The sequence below is a fragment of the Pristiophorus japonicus genome, chromosome 3, assembly GCF_044704955.1.
Source record: "Pristiophorus japonicus isolate sPriJap1 chromosome 3, sPriJap1.hap1, whole genome shotgun sequence".
Lineage (NCBI taxonomy): Eukaryota > Metazoa > Chordata > Chondrichthyes > Pristiophoridae > Pristiophorus > Pristiophorus japonicus.
In genome coordinates, this window is record NC_091979.1 from 240,994,578 (window position 1) to 241,014,224 (window position 19,647).

A 19,647-nucleotide genomic window follows, 5' to 3' on the forward strand; every position below is an offset into this window, starting at 1 on the left:
AAGGACAGGGAGATGTTCATCTCGGATCTCCACAGCACACACCCGGATATAGTAATGATGAAAGCGATAGTCCGATCCCACGTGTGGTGGCCCGGTATCGACTCTGACTTAGAGTCCTGTGTACGGCAATGCAGCGTATGTGCTCAGTTGAGCAACACGCCCAGAGAGGCACCACTAATTTTGTGGTCCTGGCTCTCCAGACCATGGTTGAGGATCCATGTCGACTATGCGGGCCCGTTTCTCGGTAAAATATTCCTGGTGATGGTGGATGCTTTTTCAAAATGGATTGAATGTGAAATAATGTCAGGAAGCACCGCCACCGCCACCATTGAAAGCCTGAGGGCCATGTTTGCCACCCACGGCCTGCCTGACATACTGGTCAGTGACAACTGGCCATGTTTCACCAGTGCCGAATTTAAAGAATTCATGACCCGCAATGGGATCAAACATGTCACCTCAGCCCCGTTTAAACCAGCCTCCAATGGGCAGGCAGAGCGGGCAGTACAAACCATCAAACTGAGCCTTAAACGAGTCACAGAAGGCTCACTCCAAACCCGCCTGTTCCGAATACTGCTCAGCTACCGCACGAGACCCCACTCGCTCACAGGGTTGCCCCCGGCTGAGCTACTCATGAAAAGGACACTTAAACCAGACTCTCACTGGTTCACCCCAACCTGCATGATCAGGTAGAGAGCAAGCGGCAGCAACAAAATGTAAACGATGGTTGCGCCATTGTGTCACGGGAAATTGATCTGAATGACCCTGTGTATGTGCTAAACTATGGACATGGTCCCAAGTGGATCGCGGGCACGGTGATAGCTAAAGAAGGGAGTAAGGTGTTTGTTGTCAAACTAGACAATGGACAAATTTGCAGAAAGCACCTGGACCAAACGAGGCTGCGGTTCACAGACTGCCCTGAACAACCCACAGCAGACACCACCTTTTTCGAGCCCACAACACACACCCAAAGGATCAATGACACCACGCCGGACCAGGAACTCGGACCCATCACGCCCAACAGCCCAGCAAGGTCAGGCTCGCCTAGCAGCCCTACAGGGCCAACAACACACCAGCCCAGCGAGGGCACAGCCAACACACCAGAACAGACATTTGTACCGAGGTGGTCCACCAGGGAAAGAAAGACTCCCGACCGCCTCACCTTGTAAATAGTTTTCACTTTGACTTTGGGGCGGGGGCGGGAGTGATGTTGTGTATCTGTAAAGCATGCACTCCCATGTTCTGCCACCAGGGAGCTCATCCCCTGAAGTCCCTGCTTTCCAAATGCGCTGCTGTTTCATTCTTAATAATTGATTCCAGCATTTTCCCCACTATTGATGTCAGGCTAACCGGTCTATAATTACCTGCATTCTCTCTCCCTCCCTTTTTATAAAGTGGTGTTACATTAGCTACCCTCCAGTCCATAGGAACTGATCCAGCGTCAATAGACTGTTGGAAAATGATCACCAGTGCATCCACTATTTTGAGGGCCACTTCCTTAAGTACTCTGGGATGCAGACTATCTGGCCCCGGGGTTTTATCGGCCTTCAATCCCATCAATTTCCCTAACACAATGTTCCGCCTAATAAGGATATCCTTCAGTTCCTCCTTCTCACTAGACCCTTGGTCCCCTAGTACTTCTGGAAGGTTATTTGTGTCTTCCTTCGTGAAGACAGAACCAAAGTATTTGTTCAATTGGTCTGCCATTTCTTTGTTCCCCATTATAAATTCACCTGAATCTGACTGCAAGGAACCTACGTTTGTCTTCACTAATCTTTTTCTCTTCGCACATCTATAGAAGCTTTTGCAGTCAGTTTTTATGTTCCTGGCAAGCTTCTTCTCGTACTCTATTTTCCCCCTCTTAATTTAAACCATTGTCCTCCTCTGCTGAATTCTAAATTTCTCCCAGTCCTCAGGTTTGCTGCTTTTTCTGCCCAATTTATAAGCCTCTTCCTTGGATTTAACACTGTCCTTAATTTCCTTTGTTAACCACGGTTGAGCCACCTTCCCCATTTTATTTTTACTTCAGACAGGAATGTACAATTGTTGAAGTTCATCCATGTGATCTTTAAATGTTTGCCATTGCCTATCCACCGTCAACCCTTTAAGTAGCATTTGCCAGTCTATCCTAGCCAATTCACACCTCAAACCATCGAAGTTACCTTTCCTTAAATTCAGAACCCTAGTTTCTGAATTAACTTTGTCACTCTCCATCTTAATAAAGAATTCTACCATGTTTTGGTCGCTCTTCCCCAAGGGGCCTCACACAACAAGATTGCTAATTAGTCATTTCTCATTACACATCACCCAGTCTAGGATGGCCAGCTCCCTAGTTGGATCTTCGACATATTGGTCTAGAAAACCATCCCTAATACACTCCAAGAAATCCTCCTCCACCGCATTGCTACCAGTTTGGTTTGCCCAATCAATATGTAGATTAAAGTCACCCATGATAACTGCTGTACCTTTATTGCATGCATCCCTAATTTCTTGTTTGATGCTGTCCCCAACCTAACTACTACTGTTTGGTGGTCTGTGCACAACTCCCACTTGCGTTTTCTGCCCTTTGGTATTCCGTAGCTCCACCCATACCGATTCCACATCATCCAAGCTAATGTCCGTTTTTACTATTGCATTCATTTCCTCTTTAACCAGCAATGCCACCCCGCCTCCTTTTCCTTTCTGTCTATCCTTCCTAAATGTTGAATACCCCTGGATGTTGAGTTCCCAGCCTTGGTCACCCAGGAGCCATGTCTCCGTGATGCCAATTACATCATACCCGTTCAGCCATGAACTCATTGAATGGCGGTGCAGGCTCGAAGGGCTGAATGGCCTACTCCTGCACCTATTTTCTATGTTTCTATGTCCCAAGGAATCCTAGCATCCCTTGGGAGCACTGTATCTAAGCCGGCCCCTAAGGCCTATTCCTCACTCTGGAGTGTCTTATTAAAGACTGAGGTCACTGTTACTTTAACCTCCCTGTGTGCAGCCTCATCTGTGTTAGGAACACAATAGTTCCATCATGCCCTTTTTTCCCCAAATGGAATGTCACTGTTGGGCACGCATGACTACTGTCAAAATATGTAATCTTAATGTAAAAATAAGATTCATGTCTGATACTTGGAATGTGTGGTTCTGATTGACTGGTCCTGACATCAGTATTTATGTCTGAATTTCAAAGGAGATAGGGAGATTAACCGGCTAACTTTTCTCTTTTCATTAAATTAAAACACTATTGAAGACATCTCGAGACAAGTGAGGACAGTCAATTGAAAAACCAGGACTGGATAACCCAGCAAGCGGGACAATCAAAAGGGACTGGCACGTGGCAATTGGATAAACCCATGCCGGATCTCAGTAATTCTGATCCATACATATTCTGATATTTGATTGATGTTGAAGGTTTTCAATTAGTAGGAATGTTACACATCTGTACAGATTGAGCCCACGACAGGTCTGATAAACAAACAGAACATTCCATAAGCTGAACAGCATTAAACTACATGTGGCTCAGTGGGCAGCACTCTTGCCTCTGAGTTAGAAGGTTGTGGGTTTAAGTCCTATTCCAGGGACTTGAGGGCAAAATCCAGTGCGGTATTGAGGGAGTGCTGCACTGTCGGAGGTGCCATCTTTTGGATGAGACGTTAAACCGAGGCCCCCTCTGCTCTCTCAGGTCGATGTAAAAGATCCCATGGCACTATTTTGAAGACGAGCAGGGTGTCCCTGGTGTCCTGGCCAATATTTATCCCTCAATCAGCATCACTAAGAACAGATTATCTGGTCATTATCACATTGCTTTTTGTGGGAGCTTGATGTGCGCAAATTGGCTGCTGCCTTTCCTAGATTACAACAGCCACTACACTTCAAAAAGTACTTCATTGGCTGTAAAGAGCTTTGGGACGTCCTGAGGTCATTAGAAGTGCAAGTTCTTTTTAATCCCATCACTGCATTTTTAAGAAACAACTTGCATTTACAGTCTTATCACATCTCTCAAAAATGTTCACATACAATGAAGTGAGGTGATTGTTGTTATGTAGCCAAATGTGGCAGCCATTTTGCCAACATCAAGGTACCACAAACAACGGTGAGATGAATAATGACTCAATGTGTTTTGATGGTGCTGGTTGGTTGAGCAAGGCTGCCAGGGCACCTGGACATACTCATACTCTTCAAACAGTGCCGTGGGATCTTCAGCATCCACCTGAACCACTGGATCAGGCAGACAGGGCTTTGGTTTGACATCCCATGCAGTGCAGACCTCCCTTAGTATCGTACTGAAGAGCCAACCTAGATCAAGTTGCTGCGATACTACACATTTGCGATCAGTACCTGTTCTGAAGCAAGCAAACTTGAGTTATACTGCTGGCTCTGCATCACTCTGTGGTGAGGGAAAATGGAGATCTGGAAATACATGCCCACAGAGAGGCAACAATTCCACTCCCCAGCATCTGATGGAGCTGGTTCGTTAAAAAAAATTTTGTTTTAAAGCTGGCAAGAGAGATGGGTTGTTGAAGTAGCCAGGAAAATGTAAAAAAGTTAGGAAGGGAGCGGGCTGGTTAGAAAGCCAGGAAGCTGGAGCACTGCTCAAATCTTCCATCTCTTGTGGTGAACGTTATTTTATTAAATTTGAGACCTGACAGTTATGCGTAGAATGCTTCTGCACAGCTTCTGGTAGCCTCCGGTCCATTGGCAGGAGTTACTCCGTTAGCTTTTACTGGTTGCATAAAGTTAGTTTGGAAGTCTTCCCAGTCAAGTTTCAGTGCAAGAAAAGTGATAGAAAATATGTCGTGAGATTGATCAATATTCTGCCTTTTAAATGTTTTTTTTTAGAATTTTTGAATTACATAGCAATATCTACAACATGCGATGATAGCAAAATTGCAACAATAACGCGCTTAAGTACAAGTTCATAAGTCAAACACCTGAGGGAAGATCATGTCAATGCCTAACCCATGACCTCTTGCACCTAGACGGACAAGGGCACCATGCGTATGGGAGCACCACCGCCTGCAAGTTTCCCTCCGAGTTGCACACCATCCTGACTTGGAAGTATATCGGCAGTTCCTTCATCGTCGCTGGGTCAATATCCTGGAACTCCCTCCCTAACAGCACTGTGGGAGTACCTTCACCACATGGACTGCAGTGGTTCAAGAAGGCGGCTCACCACCACCTTCTCAAGGGCAATTAGGAATGGGCAATAAATGCTGGCCTTGCCAGTGATGCCCGCATCCCGTGAACAAATAAAAATTAAAATAAAAACAGCGATACTGAAAGACCATATAGACTAAGGCACAAAGTATTGCGGTGAGAGTCCCAACCAGATAGATTTTTCTTAGGCAAGGGTTACGGAACCATGACACGTAAATGGAGTTAAGATACAGATCAGCCATTGCCTATTCCTTGGTCCTATGTTCTAGCAATACCAGATTCATAAGTGAATAGCAGCATAATCACCTACTGTTTTATTGGATTTTATTCCCTATTCTGTGTGCTGGAAATATTCACTGCAACGCTTACCTCATCACTGCTCAACCAAGATGCCTGCTCGAAAAGGCTATACAGTAATGAGTTTATTTGGACACATTGAGAGACTTTCTGGGACACTTTGTCAAGACTTCACCAGCACTCTCTCAATGTTTTTCTCGGATATTCCCTCAGGATCTCATCTGAAAAGTGTGAGTGCTGTGCTACTCTACCTTATTGGACACCTTTCAGGGAGTCACCAGGAGAAACAGAGTGCTTGGTCATGGGCATCTTGATAGAGGTCCCCTTTGCTCTGCATGGTGTTTTGGAGGAGGAGAAAAGACTAGGCAGAGCAGCACCAGCTGCTGTAGGAGTGAGGAACAGGAGGGACAGGAGGGCGAGGAAAGCTCACAGCAAGAGGCCTTATTCACCCAGGGTATTCAAAGAGCAATTCTCAAGGCCAGTGCACAAGGAGGCTGTGCTTTACCAAGGAGGTCAGTACAAAGATCTGTGGCTGTGTGGAAGGAAGACTCATATGTCGCAGCACAGCCAGGACTGCATTGCCTGTAGCAGTCAAGATCACAGTCGAAGGTGCGGCGAATGAGGGTGCGGGGCCCAGAAGAGCCGAGGGCCCAGGGGCAGCACGGGCCTACCCACACTGCGATATGTGTGTGCACTTGGTCCGTGCAGCAGAGCAGATCTCCAGTCGTCCTGGTTAACCCTTGCTACTGGATAAAGGCCTAGCTCTGTCAAGCCCGTGTGGTGGCTGATATGCAACGGTCACCACACGTTAAAAAAAATCCACGCACTGGCATCTTCCACCCTTCAATTAAGGATGTCATAGCAGTGCATTTGGAAAGAGGTGACATGATAGGTCCAAGTCAGCATGGATTTGTGAAAGGGAAATCATGCTTGATAAATCTTCTGGAATTTTTTGAGGATGTTTCCAGTAGAGTGGACAAGGGAGAACTAGTTGATGTGGTATATTTGGACTTTCAGAAGGCTTTCGACAAGGTCCCACACAAGAGATTAATGTGCAAAGTTAAAGCACATGAGATTGGGGGTAGTGTGCTGACATGGATTGAGAACTGGTTGTCAGACAGGAAGCAAAGAGTAGGAGTAAATGGGTACTTTTCAGAATGGCAGGCAGTGACTAGTGGGGTACCGCAAGGTTCTTGCTGGGGCCCCAGCTGTTTACACTGTACATTAATGATTTAGACGAGGGGATTAAATGTAGTATCTCCAAATTTGCGGATGACACTAAGTTGGGTGGCAGTGTGAGCTGCGAGGAGGATGCTATGAGGCTGCAGAGCGACTTGGATAGGTTATGTGAGTGGGCAAATGCATGGCAGATGAAGTATAATGTGGATAAATGTGAGGTTATCCACTTTGGTGGTAAAAACAGAGAGACAGACTATTATCTGAATGGTGACAGATTAGGAAAAGGGGAGGCGCAACGAGACCTGGGTGTCATGCTACATCAGTCATTAAAGGTTGGCATGCAGGTACAGCAGGCGGTTAAGAAAGCAAATGGCATGTTAGCCTTCATAGCGAGGGGATTTGAGTACAGGGGCAGGGAGGTGTTGCTACAGTTGTACAGGGCCTTGGTGAGGCCACACCTGGAGTATTGTGTACAGTTTTGGTCTCCTAACCTGAGAAAGGACATTCTTGCTATTGAGGGAGTGCAGCGAAGGTTCACCAGACTGATTCCCGGGATGGCGGGACTGACCTATCAAGAAAGACTGGATCAACTGGGCTTGTATTCACTGGAGTTCAGAAGAATGAGAGGGGACCTCATAGAAACGTTTAAAATTCTGATGGGTTTAGACAGGTTAGATGCAGGAAGAATGTTCCCAATGTTGGGCGAGTCCAGAACCAGGGGTCACAGTCTAAGGATAAGGGGTAAGCCATTTAGGACCGAGATGAGGAGAAACTTCTTCACCCAGAGAGTGGTGAACCTGTGGAATTCTCTACCACAGAAAGTTGTTGAGGCCAATTCACTAAATATATTCAAAAAGGAGTTAGATGAAGTCCTTACTACTAGGGGGATCAAGGGGTATGGCGAGAAAGCAGGAAGGGGGTACTGAAGTTGCATGTTCAGCCATGAACTCATTGAATGGCGGTGCAGGCTTGAAGGGCCGAATGGCCTACTCCTGCACGTATTTTTTATGTTTCTATGTTTCTAATTGGAGTTCAGGACTGGAACATCAGATCCTTCATTGAAACATCTGTGAACTCATGTGGAAGCAAGTCATCCTCGTTCGAAGGACCGCCTATGATGATGATGTATTTGGATCAGACTTTAAACCGAAGCCCTGTCTGCCCTCTTAGGTGGATGTAAACGATCCCATGGCAATATTCGAAGAAGAGCAGGGGAGTTATCCCCGGTGTCCTGGCCAATATATATCCCTCAACCGACACCTAAAACAAATTATCTGGTCATTCATCCCATGGCTGTTTGTGTTGCTGCAGGAGGGCGATGGCTGACTGGAGAGTGGGCAGGTACAGCAGGAGCGGTGAGGTCGGGACGAAGGAGCGGCGAGAGATTGCAGAGGGAAGTGACCAGCGCCCAGGAGAGGCGTGAGTTTGGGGCCAGAAGAGGCGAGGGCCCAGGGGCAGCACGGGCCAGCCCACACTGCGATATGTGTGTGCGCTAGGTTCATGCAGCAGAGCTGGTCTCCAGTTGTCTTGGTTAACTCTTGCCACTGGACCAAGACCTAGCTCTGTCATGCTCGTGTGGTGGCTGGTGTGCAACAGCCACCACACGTTAAAAAAGTCCATGCACAGGCATCTTCCACCCTTCAATATGTAGTTCGGGATCTGGAATATTAGGTCCCTCATTGAAACACCTGTGAACTTTTTGGCATGGAAGCAAGTCATCCTTGCTTCGAGGGATTGCCTATGATGATGATGTTTGTGGGAGCTTGCAAATTGGCTGTCGCGTTTCCTACCTTTCAACAGTGATTACACTTCTAAAGTAGTTCTTTGGCTGTAAAGCGCTTTGGGATGTCCTGAGATTGTGAAAGGCGCTACAGAAATGTACCTTTTTTATTTTTCCCCATCATTTCCCACACCACCACAAATTCTGTCTGAAAATCACCCCTGTGCTCGCTGACCTACATTGGCTCCCGGTTAAGCAACACCTCGATTTCAAAATTCTCATTCTTGTTTTCAAATCCCTCCTTGGTCTCGCCTCTCCCTATATCTGTGATCTCCTCTAGCCCCACAATCCCCCGAGATCGTTGCACTCCTTCAATTCTGGCCTCTTGCGCATCCCCGAATTTCATCGCTCCACCATTGGCGGCCGTGCCTTCTGTTGCCTGGGCCCAAAGCTTTGGAATTATCTCCCTAAACCTCCGTCTTTCGACCTTTCGCTCCTCCTTTAAGACACTCCTTAAAACCTACCTCTTTCACCAAGCTTTTGGTTATCTGCCCTAGTTTCTCCTTATATGGCTTGGTGTCAAATTGTGTTTGATAGCGCTCCTGTGAAATGCCTTGTGACATTTTTACTATGTTAAAGGCGCTATATAAATACTTGTTGCAAGTAGAACATTCCTTGACGAGCATTAAGTGGTATGTTTTTGTCAACATCCAGTTGTACCGTGACTCTCGCACTTGACTACAGCACTTTGGCAGATGAGAAGCAATATTTCAGTGTTTGCTGGCATTCAATTACTTGACTGAGTTTTTCTTTATCCTTAAATTTTCTACGAAATTCTTTCAGTGAACTGTGTCCATATCGCGTGATGTTTGAACCATTGAGTGCTGCTCAGATGTGAAGGTGTGCTGACTGGGAACTGAAAGAAAATGCTTTAGCTGTGCTTTGGAGACAATAGCCTCGACATTAACCTCCAACTCCCCACAATAGAAACATAGAAACATAGAAAATAGGAGCAGTAGTAGGCCATTCGGCCCTTCGAGTCTGCACCGCCATTCCATATGATTATGGCTGATCCTCTATCTCAACACCATATTCCCGCTTTTTCCCCATACTCTTTAATGTCTTTTGTTTCTAGAAATTTATCTATCTCCCTCTTAAATATATTCAGTGTCTTGGCCTCCACAGCCTTCTGTGGTAGAGAATTCCACAGGTTCACCACCCTCTGAGTGAAAACATTTCTCCTCATCTCGGTCCTAAATTTCCTACCCTGTATCCTGAGACTGTGACCCCTTGTTCAAGACTTCCCAGCCAGGGGAAACATCCTCCCCGCATCCAGTCTGTCCAACTCAGTCAGAATTTTATACTTTTCAATGAGATCCCCTCTCATTCTTCTAAACTCTAGTGAATATAGGCCTAGTCGACCCAATCTCTCCTCATACGACGATGGGCAGAAAGGGTCGGGGTGGGGGGGTGGGTGGGAACGGAGGTGGGGGAGCGCTGTCTAAAAATTTGAAATGAGGAACGCTTCCCCCAACCTGCCGATTTTACGGCTGTGGGTTTCGTGGCGTGCGAGGGTCCCATTGTCGAGAGACAAGACAATTCTTAACCTCTCTCTCCCCCTTTAGGACTCTCCTTAAAACCTGTGTTTATTTCAACATTTTTTGTTGTGCATTTGAATCTATCCTATCTTTCCAATCTCGTTTCTCGGTGAGAAAATGTACTTTGATTTTTACCCTATCTCTTCATCCCCCTTGCTCCCACCACCTGCTTTGAGATGGAAACAGGATCTTTTTTTTTTTAAATGACATTTTATGAGCCAAAATCCAATCTTGACCGTTGTTTTCTCTCAACCAATTGTATGCGCGGATATTGAAGATTGTTGTGGGTGACACATTTTCTAAGTGGTGCAGTTCCCATGTGAGGATTTAAGATGTCTGCACAATCCCCACCGCATGCAGCAGATGTCTTCATGCTAACACAATTTGCTCGTTGTATGGGGAGGACAGTCAAACCACCTGAATGAACCAAGACATTGCTGCCTCAGCCCTAAGCCCTGGAATTCCCTCCCTAAACACCTCTCTCCTCCTTTAAGATGCTCTTTAAAACCTGCCTTGTCACCTGTGCTAATATTTCTATATATGGCATCAAATTTTGTTTGATAATGTTCCTGTGAAGTGGCTTGGGACATTTATTTGGAAGAGCAAGACTGGAGACCATCAATATAAGACAGTCACCAAGAAATCAAATTGGGAATTCAGAAGAAGCTTCTTTACCCAGAGAAGGTGAGAATGAGGAACTCACTACCACAGGGAGTGGTTGAAGTGAATAGTATAGATACATTTAAGGGGAGGCTAGACAAGCATATGAGGAAGAAGGGAATAGAGACAGATTTAGATGAGGAAAGACAGGGAGAGGCTCAAGTGGAGCATAAACGCCGGCATGAACTGGCTGGGCCGAATGGCCTGTTTCTGTGCCATATATCCTATGTAAAGACAATATATAAATGCAAGTTGTTGTTGTAGTAGCAGAGGTTGGCCTGATCGCATGTTAGTCATGTCAGCTGACTAACATTATCCGAAGTCTCCACTTTCTGACTGTTAACCTCTGAAGGAGACTCTGGGCGGCTTCAATCGGGCGATGTATTTAACGTGAGATCAGGTCAACCTCTGCGACAATGTCTTTCTTCTATTCATATTTCTGTGCTTCTAACATCCTCCTGTTTATGTTGTAAAGTGAGATGTTAATTGGACGCAGCTGTAATAAAAAAAATCAGCTTCTAAAAAGTCAGTAAGTATGGAACTGCGTGAAATAGCCAGCGCACTGAATCCGGTTTGAGTGGCATCTACAATCATGGTACATGGATAGTGCAGTTTGCCCGATATAGCTGGCTGTCCATGATAAGCAAGGGCGGTGAATGTGGCAGGGGAACTTGCTGAGTTTCTGTGTATTTTCAAATCTTTCCATGGCCTTGCCCCTCCTATTTCTGTAATCTCCTCCAGCCCCACAACCCACAAGATGTCTCCACTCCTCTAATTCTGCCCTCCTGAGCATCCCTGATTATAATTGCTCAACCATTGGTGGCCGTGCCTTCCGTTGCCTGGGCCCCAAACTCTGGAACTCCCTCCCTAAACCTCTCCGCCTCTCTACCTCTCTTTCCTCCTGCGACACTCCTTAAAACCTACCTCTTTGGTCACCTGTGCTAATTTCTACTTACTTGGCTCGGTGTCAAATTTTTTTTAGCTCATAATACACCTATGAAGCGCCTTGGGATGTTTCACTATGTTAAAGGTGCTATATAAATACAAGTTGTTTTGTTTATTTTAATCGCAGGCAGTAACCATGGATACCGAAAAACTTAGAATAACCACATTAACGGGTAAATTTATCAAGGCCCGAAGCTGCCAGCTGGGCCTCACACACTTCCCTCGACTTCCCAGTCTGCACGTGGGGCCGTCAGTGGCGTGAGGCCTGACAGAAATTACCTTCACGTGTTTGTCCCGGAACACCACTGATCAGAAAACAGTATATGCGGCAAAAAAACTGTGCTTGATAGTTGCAAAATGCACAAAGTGTCTCCCTTCAAAACACTGACAAGACTCACCTTGATGAGCAGAAAAATATCAAGGAAAAAAACAAAACCACAGTTGACTTGAAGCTCCTTATCAGATGATGTTTGTGGTAAGTACTTGTGAGTTATGTGACCTCACCTCAATCATATGATAAAACTGTAACCTTTGAACCAGGTCATTCATCCCATAAAATATCCTTCTTAACTCCACAGCAGGTCTGTGAGAAAATGCAGGCACAGTGTTTCTGTGGAGTTCATTGTCTTAAGACTTTTGATAAATTGTCGCATTTTTCTCACATTTCAAGCATGCCAACAAAAAAAGAAAATTATCTTTGTTAGTTCATTCTCTCATTTTATCTCCTTGTTTGTCGAAAGCCTAAAACAACCACTGCCACACTCAACATGGCTGACACACATGCCACAGACATTAAAATTACAGCTCCTGCCTCACTTAAGATGGCTGTCTAAAACAATTGGATTCTGTGATTGTCTATCAATTAAAACGCAAGCATCTTTATTGTGAGGGTATAAAGTCAAGTCCTTATTTAGCCTGAGCTGTTACTAACCTGGGATGGTTTAATACCAACACCCTTCATTGACCTAACTGACCTCCTGTGGCTTTACTTGTTAGTAGTTTGGAGTCTGGAGCATAATTGTGATGTTTAGCGGCTAAGATACAAATCTGGTTTAATCTGGCCTCTCCTCTTCTGGCCCTGGCTACGGTAATTCCTGTGGGGAAATGGTCTAAACTGGGATATCCGAAGGTCATTCAGAGGCCAACTGCAGATGGAAGTTTCTGTAGATTGGCAGCTGCTTGTAAATATCCAATTCCTGTCCTTGGAGAGAGGCCAGGTTATCAAAGTCAGAAAAAACAAGAAATAATTATTCTATCTCATGGCCGCTGCCAATCGTGGAACGATGAAAATTGGGGATGCACAAGAGGACAGAACTGGATGTGTGCAGATATCTGAGAGTGTTGTGGGACTGGAGGAGGTTCATCATCATCATAGGCAGTCCCACAGAATCGAGGAAGACTTGCTTCCACTCTTAAAATAAGTGCTTAGGTGGCTGAACAGTCCAATACGAGAACCACAGTCCCCGTCACAGGTGAGACAGATAGTCGTTGAGGGAAGAGGTGGGTGGGACAGGTTTGCCACACGCTCTTTCCGCTGCCTGCACTTGATTTCTGCATGCTCTCGCCGATGAGACGCGAGGTGCTCAGCGCCCTCCCAGATGCACTTCCTCCACTTCGGGCGATCTTTGGCCAGAGACTCCCAGGTGTCAGTGGGGATGTTTCACTTTTTCAGGGAGGCTTTGAAGGTGTCCTTGTAACATTTCCGCTGCCCACCTTGGCTCATTTGCCGTGAAGGAGTTCCGAGTAGAGCGCTTGCTTTGGGAGTCTCGTGTCTGGCATGCGAACAATGTGGCCTGCCCAGCGGAGCTGATCAAGTGTGGTCAGTGCTTCAATGATGGGGATGTTGGCCTGGTCGAGGATGCTAATGTTGGTGTGTCTGTCCTCCCAGGGGATTTGTAGGTTACAGAGATAGGGAGGGGCAAAGCCATGGAGGGATTTGAAAGCAAAGATGAACATTTTTACCACGACATTGCCAGACCGGGAGTCAGTGGCACAGGGGTGATGGATGGATGGGACTTGGTGCGAGTTAGGACCCGGGCAGAAGAGTTTTGGATGAGCCTAAACCTTGGCCCTTGCCAACCTGCACCCAAGTTTTCTGGGTTTAGATAAGTGAGGTGTATCCCACAGATAGGGGGTGTGCCTTCATATCAAGCAAACAAAAACTATATTTATTGAGGATTCTCAGTTGTTTGGCCTGGGGTCTCAAACATGGTGATGGGCTTCTGCGTGTGTCAGGCACTGGGTTGACCACAACAAAACAATTGGCCTCAGTGTCCCTGAGCTAAGGAAGGGGGAAGCATATCAGCAAGTATTTCTGATTCTGATTGAAAGAAAGAAAAAAAGAAAGCCTTGCATTTATATCGCACCTTTCACAACCTCAGGATATCCCAAAGCGCTTTACAGCCAATTAAGTACTTTTGAAGTTGTAGCCACTGTTGTAATGTAGGGAAACGCGGCCGTCAATTTTCACACAGAAAGCTCCCACAAACAGCAATGAGGTAATGACCAGATCATCTGTTTTAGGTGGTCATTATATCGGCATCCAGCGAACTCTTGCTGGAAAGTGTGTGCATGTGTGTGCATGTGTTCATGTACGTGCGTCTGTGTGAGAACAGGCAAGGATGATACATAAGATTTAGGAGCAGGAGTAGGCCACCTGGTCCCTCGAGCCTGCTCCGCCATTCAAAAAGATCAGGGCTGATCTGATCTTGGGCTCAGCTCCACTTCCCCACCTGCACCCCATAACCCTTGACACCCTTATCCTTCAAAAATCGATTAAGAACATACCTTTGACCTTGGCTGTGGTGTTCTGCATTGCCACCCAAGTTGCCAATATATTGAGGCCTCATGGATGGGGAGCGGCTGCTAGCTACGGGTAATGGTACTGCACTCATAGGCCATACAGCAGCATGAGTCACTGCCTTGAGGACAGGAGGCGAGAAGTCTGAAAGTGGACCGGGGACAAAATGTACATCAGCACCCTGAAGACTTATAAAATACGTGTTGAGTTAAAGAAGTTTTTTGGTTCTTTTTACTTACGAGAGGGTATGTAGGAGTGACGGTGAATACAGTGCTGGAATTCCCTTCCCCTGCCACGATGGGGTGAGTGTGGAACCAGCTCTCCACGGCTCCCATTGTAGCATTCATCTCTTCCAATAGGGCTTTGTGTTTTCCTTCCTCCACAAACATCCTAACGCCCGAAGAGGCCATGGCCCCATCAGCCCACAGGGTGAAGTTGTAGTTGTGGACACAACCTGCGAGGGCAAAGGGCCGAGAATGAAGCGACGTGGTACAATTTTTTTGGATTATGGATACGTCCGTTCGAATGACCTCTCAGTGACTTTCAGGAAAATCACATCGCGGTCATTCGGTGCAAATGGCCTATTGGCACCGGATGCACTGGTAGCTGGCATCAGCACCAAAAATTGCCGCCACGAATATGTAACCAAAACAATTTGTCAGCATTGCTTGGTGTAATCCGATCCTGAGATCAGTGTCACTGTAATAGAGCTCCCCCTAGTGGACTACTGCTCCACCTAGTGGACTACTGCGGCAATGCAACTACTGGTGTAAATACAATAAAAGGGCCACATGAAAAAGTCACATGCTGACAGTTTCTGATGGAGCCATGTTGTGGAGTGTATTTGTTTGTGATGTCATAAGAATATATCACATTGGCGACGAGGATGGGATTCAAACCCATATGGAGCTGTCACTTTACGAATCTCGCCTATACAACTAATTCCTCTATTTGACTGGACCATTTAGCAACAATTCAGAGTAGAGGATAATTAAAATATTTTCTGCAGCACAATTTCCGATTAAAAAAAAAGTTTTCATGGTACAGTTTCCAAAAATATAAACTGATTGATTGAGTTATTTAATTTTCTGAACTGCAGTAGGTTGGGAGCATCGTGGGACACACACACTCCAAACAATGATGGAATAATGATGAAATATGGTTCTAACTAAGAGCAATTTACATCTGCAGTTACTAAATTAAAGTTGACATTACCTTGCAGAATCACAACATGTTTTGCTATGACACATTTCAATGGAATTTACATAATTGTATTTTGTGCTTTTTAAACACAATCGAATTAAAAAATATGTATATATTAATTCTCAGAATGTGGGTGTCACTGGAAAGGCCAGTATTTTATTGGCCACACCTTGTTGCCCATGAGAAGGTGGTGGTGTTGGGACTCCTTCTTCAACCATTGATATCTGAGCGGCTTATTAGGCCATTTCACAGAGCAGTTAAGATTCAAGCATATTGCTGTGGGTCTGGAGTCACATAAAGGCCAGACCGGGTAAGGACAGCAGATTTCCTTCCCCACAGGGCATTAGTGAACCAGTTGGGTTTTTACAACAATCTGACAGCTTCATGGTCACTTTTGTTGAAACCAGCTTTTTATTTCCTAGATTAATTTTCACTGAATTCAAATTTACAAACTAGTTTGGTGGGATTTGAACGTACATTCTGCTGAGGATTATTAATACAGGTCTCTGGATTACTAGTCTAGTTACATAACCATTACAGTGAAGCAGCCCGTGCTCACATGCAGCAAGACCCGGACGACATTCAGGTTTGGGCTGACAAGTGGCAAGTAACATTCGCAGCACACAAGTGTCAGGCAATGACTATCTCCAACAAGTGAGAGCCCAACTGCTGCCCCTTGACATTCAACGGAACTACCGTAAACGAAACCCCCACCATCAACATCCTGGGGGCTCACCATTGACCAGAAACTTAACTGGACCAGTTACATAAATACAGTGGCTGCAAGAGCAGGTCAGAGGCTGCATATTGTGTGGCGAGTGTCTCACCTCCCGACTCCCCAAAGCCTTTCCTCCATCTACCAGGCACAAGTCAGGAGTGTGATGGAATACTCTCCACTTGCCTGGATGAGTGCAGCTCAACACCATCCAGGACAAAACAGCCCGCTTGATTGGCACCACCTTAAACATTCACTCCCTCTACCACCGGCGCACCATGGCTGCAGTGTGTACCATCTACAAGATGCACTGCAGCAATTTGCCAAGGCTTCTTCAGCAGCACCTCCCAAACCCGCAACCTCTACCACCTAGAAAGACAAGGGCAGCAGGCACATGGGAGCACCATCATCTGCAAGTTCCCCCTCCAACTCACACACCATCCTGACTTGGAAATATTTCGCTGTTCCTTCATCGTCGCTGGGTCAAAATCCTGGAACTCCCTCCCTAACAGCACTATGGGAGCACCTTCACCACATGGACTGCAACGGTTCAAGAAGGCAGCTCACCACCACCTTCTCAAGGGCAATTAGAGATGGGCAATAAATGCCGGCCTTGCTGGCGAACAATTTTTAAAAAAACACTACCATACCCGTGGCTTTCTACCGTATTTACCAGCCTGAAACGAGCAGTTAGATAATTGATAGCAGCCTGTCAGGATCAGAATTATACCACTAGGCTCTGAATTGAACTCTCAGAGCTAGGAGGCAGCTTGGTGCGTGGGAACTAATACCCAAATCCCGCTGGTAAATTTTAATTGTTTTGAGAGTATGAACTAGACTGCCTGCTGGCTTTAAACACAGCAATAACAACAAAAAATTGGCTGTAGTTTCCACAATGTCCTAATGCTCCTGTGTGCCCCCCCTGAGCAGTTTGAAGGTGCTTTAAGAGTTCTACCCCAAGCAGAGTCAAACCAAAGCAGGGTGAGCTGTGTATTTACACTGTCCTTTCAGTCTCGTCACGGGGTGAAGCAGTGTCAACATGGCAGCATCGCTGCAGTCCTTTAATATTTGCTGATATGCAGCAGCACCACAGGTGGGCCAGAGGCACACCCGATATTGGACATCAGGCCTGGTTTCTGTGAGGCTGGCCAGATGCAGACGCCCACTGGCCTACCCCGGGGCGAAGGGGGGGGTGGGGTTTATTTTGGCCCGCTGCGTTGCCAGTAATGGGGAAGGGGAAGAAATCCGGAGGTGGAGGGGCGATCGGGAGAAGGGGCAAGCGATCAGAAGATAGGCAGGTGAAGGGGAGAGGGGGGTAATGATCGGGAGCTAAGGGACAATTGGGAAAGTGGGGAAGCAATCGGGAGGTAGTGGGCGATCGGGAGCTTGAGGAAACAATCGGAAGGTAGGAGATGATCCAGAGAGGGGGGAGAAGCGATCCGGAGCTGGGGGAAGTGATCAGGAGTAAGAGGGGGTGATCAGGACAGGGGGGAAGCGATCGGGAGTGGGTGCACAGGGGCCCACAACAGACTTCGGCACAGAAGTGAACCTGGGAGGAGCACTCCTGCACTTCCCCGCTCTGAATTCAGGCAAGATTATTTTTTAAATACTTACCTTTTTTGGTGGCTGCCTCTCGAGATGGATGGTTGGATTGCATGCAGACCATGTTTACCTGAATGCAGCCATCACTCTAGGAAGCCCAGTTTTGCGAAGGGGCCTCAAATAGGGGCGTCAGAGATAGGCAAAGACCCTAATGCCTGCTTCAGGGCAGGGCCTTGGACACCTGTCTCTCGGCCTTTACCAATATGGTGGGCAGCATGCTTACACCATGTAATGAGAACGCACGACCGCTATATGGAGGCTTCAGCATACGTTTTGTAGGCCTGAGAAATGGGCATGATGCCATCGAATATCTTGCTATTGCCATCGAAGCTGGCTCCCTCTTTGAATTGTTTTTCGTTTATAGTTTACCGGCTGGATTGACTCAACCTGTCTGTTTTTTGCAACAAGGTTTATCTGCGCAGATTGTGAGCCAGTCTAGATCAGGAAAACAACCAAGCGCCAGGAGACTTACCAAAAAGCATAGACCACTGGGCCGGAGGTCGGTGTGTCGGATATTGCTTTGGGAAGGAAAGGCTGTTCCACTCTGCCAGGAAGCTGAGGGAATAGCTTGCCGGCTTCCTGGCTTGGCAGTGGATCCCGTTGCCGGCGACGACCTGGGAGATGAGGAAGGGCCAGACGAGAAGAAGAGGATTCATAATAATAGTGTTCAAGTTATGGAAGTTAAAGGAGGTCGCTGCAGAGTGAATTCCACATAGCGGGATGGAGCCCCGGAACATGCAGATCTCTGAGTAAACAAACACTTCGACCTCCTGGGGGAAGGACATGGAAATCTCTGCTCCGGTTAATATTTAAATCGATCTCTTGCAAAATAAATCCTCTCCTGCCTCCAATTGTCTGCACTTTGGAAGGTACAAGTCAGTAATGATCTCTGGACTGAGGGGCTTCAGTTAGGCCTCAGCTGGAGTATTGCATCCAATTCTGGACTCCTCACTTTAGGAACGATGTCAAGGCCTTAGAGAAGGCGCAAGGGAGATTTATGGGAATGCTACCGGGGATGAGGAAATTCAGTTAATGTGGAGAGACTGGAGAAACGGGGATTGTTTCTCCTCAGAGCCGAAAGGTTAAGTGGAGATTTGATAGAGGTGTTCAAAATCATGAAGAGTTTCGATAGAGTAGGTCGGGAGAAACTGTGGCAGGAGGGTCGGCAACCTGAGGACACAGATTTAAGGTAATTGTCAAACAATCCAGGGGAGGATGAGAAGAATATTTTTTTACACATTGAGTTGTTATGATCTGGAATGCACTAGTGGTGGAAGCAGGTTCAATAGTAACTTTCAAAAGGGAATTGAATATATACCTGAAAAGGAAACATTTGCATAGATATGGGGAAAGGGCAGGGGGAGTGGGACTAATTGGGTAGTTCCGTCAAAGGGCTGGCACAGGCACAATAGGCCAAAAGGCCTCCTTCTGTGCTGTACGATTCTAAGACCCCTGTCTTATTCTGCCCTCTTTAGCATCCCTGATTATAGTCGCTTAACTGTTGGGAGCCATGCCTTGTGTTGCCTGGGCCCCAAGCTCTGGAACTCCCTGCCTAAACCTCTCCGCCTCTCTACCTCTCTTTCCTCCCGTGACACTCCTTAAAACCTACCTCTTTCACCTGCTCTAATTTCTCCTTATGCGGCTTGGTGTCGAATTTGTGTTGCATAATACTCCTGTGAAGAACCTTGGGACGTTTCACAATTTTAAAGACACTACATAAATACTTGTTGTTGTATATAAATCTCTTAAATGGTTGAGTAGGACTGACCTAAAGTTCTTCACT

At 46.4% G+C, this 19,647-nt stretch overlaps 1 protein-coding gene across 1 annotated transcript in view; it reads right to left on the bottom strand.

The window, feature by feature from the left end:
- The window catches only part of LOC139255542 (spondin-2-like), a 49,479-nt gene extending 30,959 nt beyond the window's left edge, over positions 1–18,520 (bottom strand). Inside the window, exons 1-2 of the mRNA XM_070873949.1 lie at positions 18,337–18,520; positions 14,584–14,798 (exon numbers count right to left, since the gene is read on the bottom strand). Coding sequence (XP_070730050.1) covers positions 14,584–14,798; positions 18,337–18,520 — 399 coding nt within the window. The remainder of the gene's footprint in view (positions 1–14,583; positions 14,799–18,336) is intronic.
- Between the last annotated feature and the right edge of the window lie 1,127 nt (positions 18,521–19,647).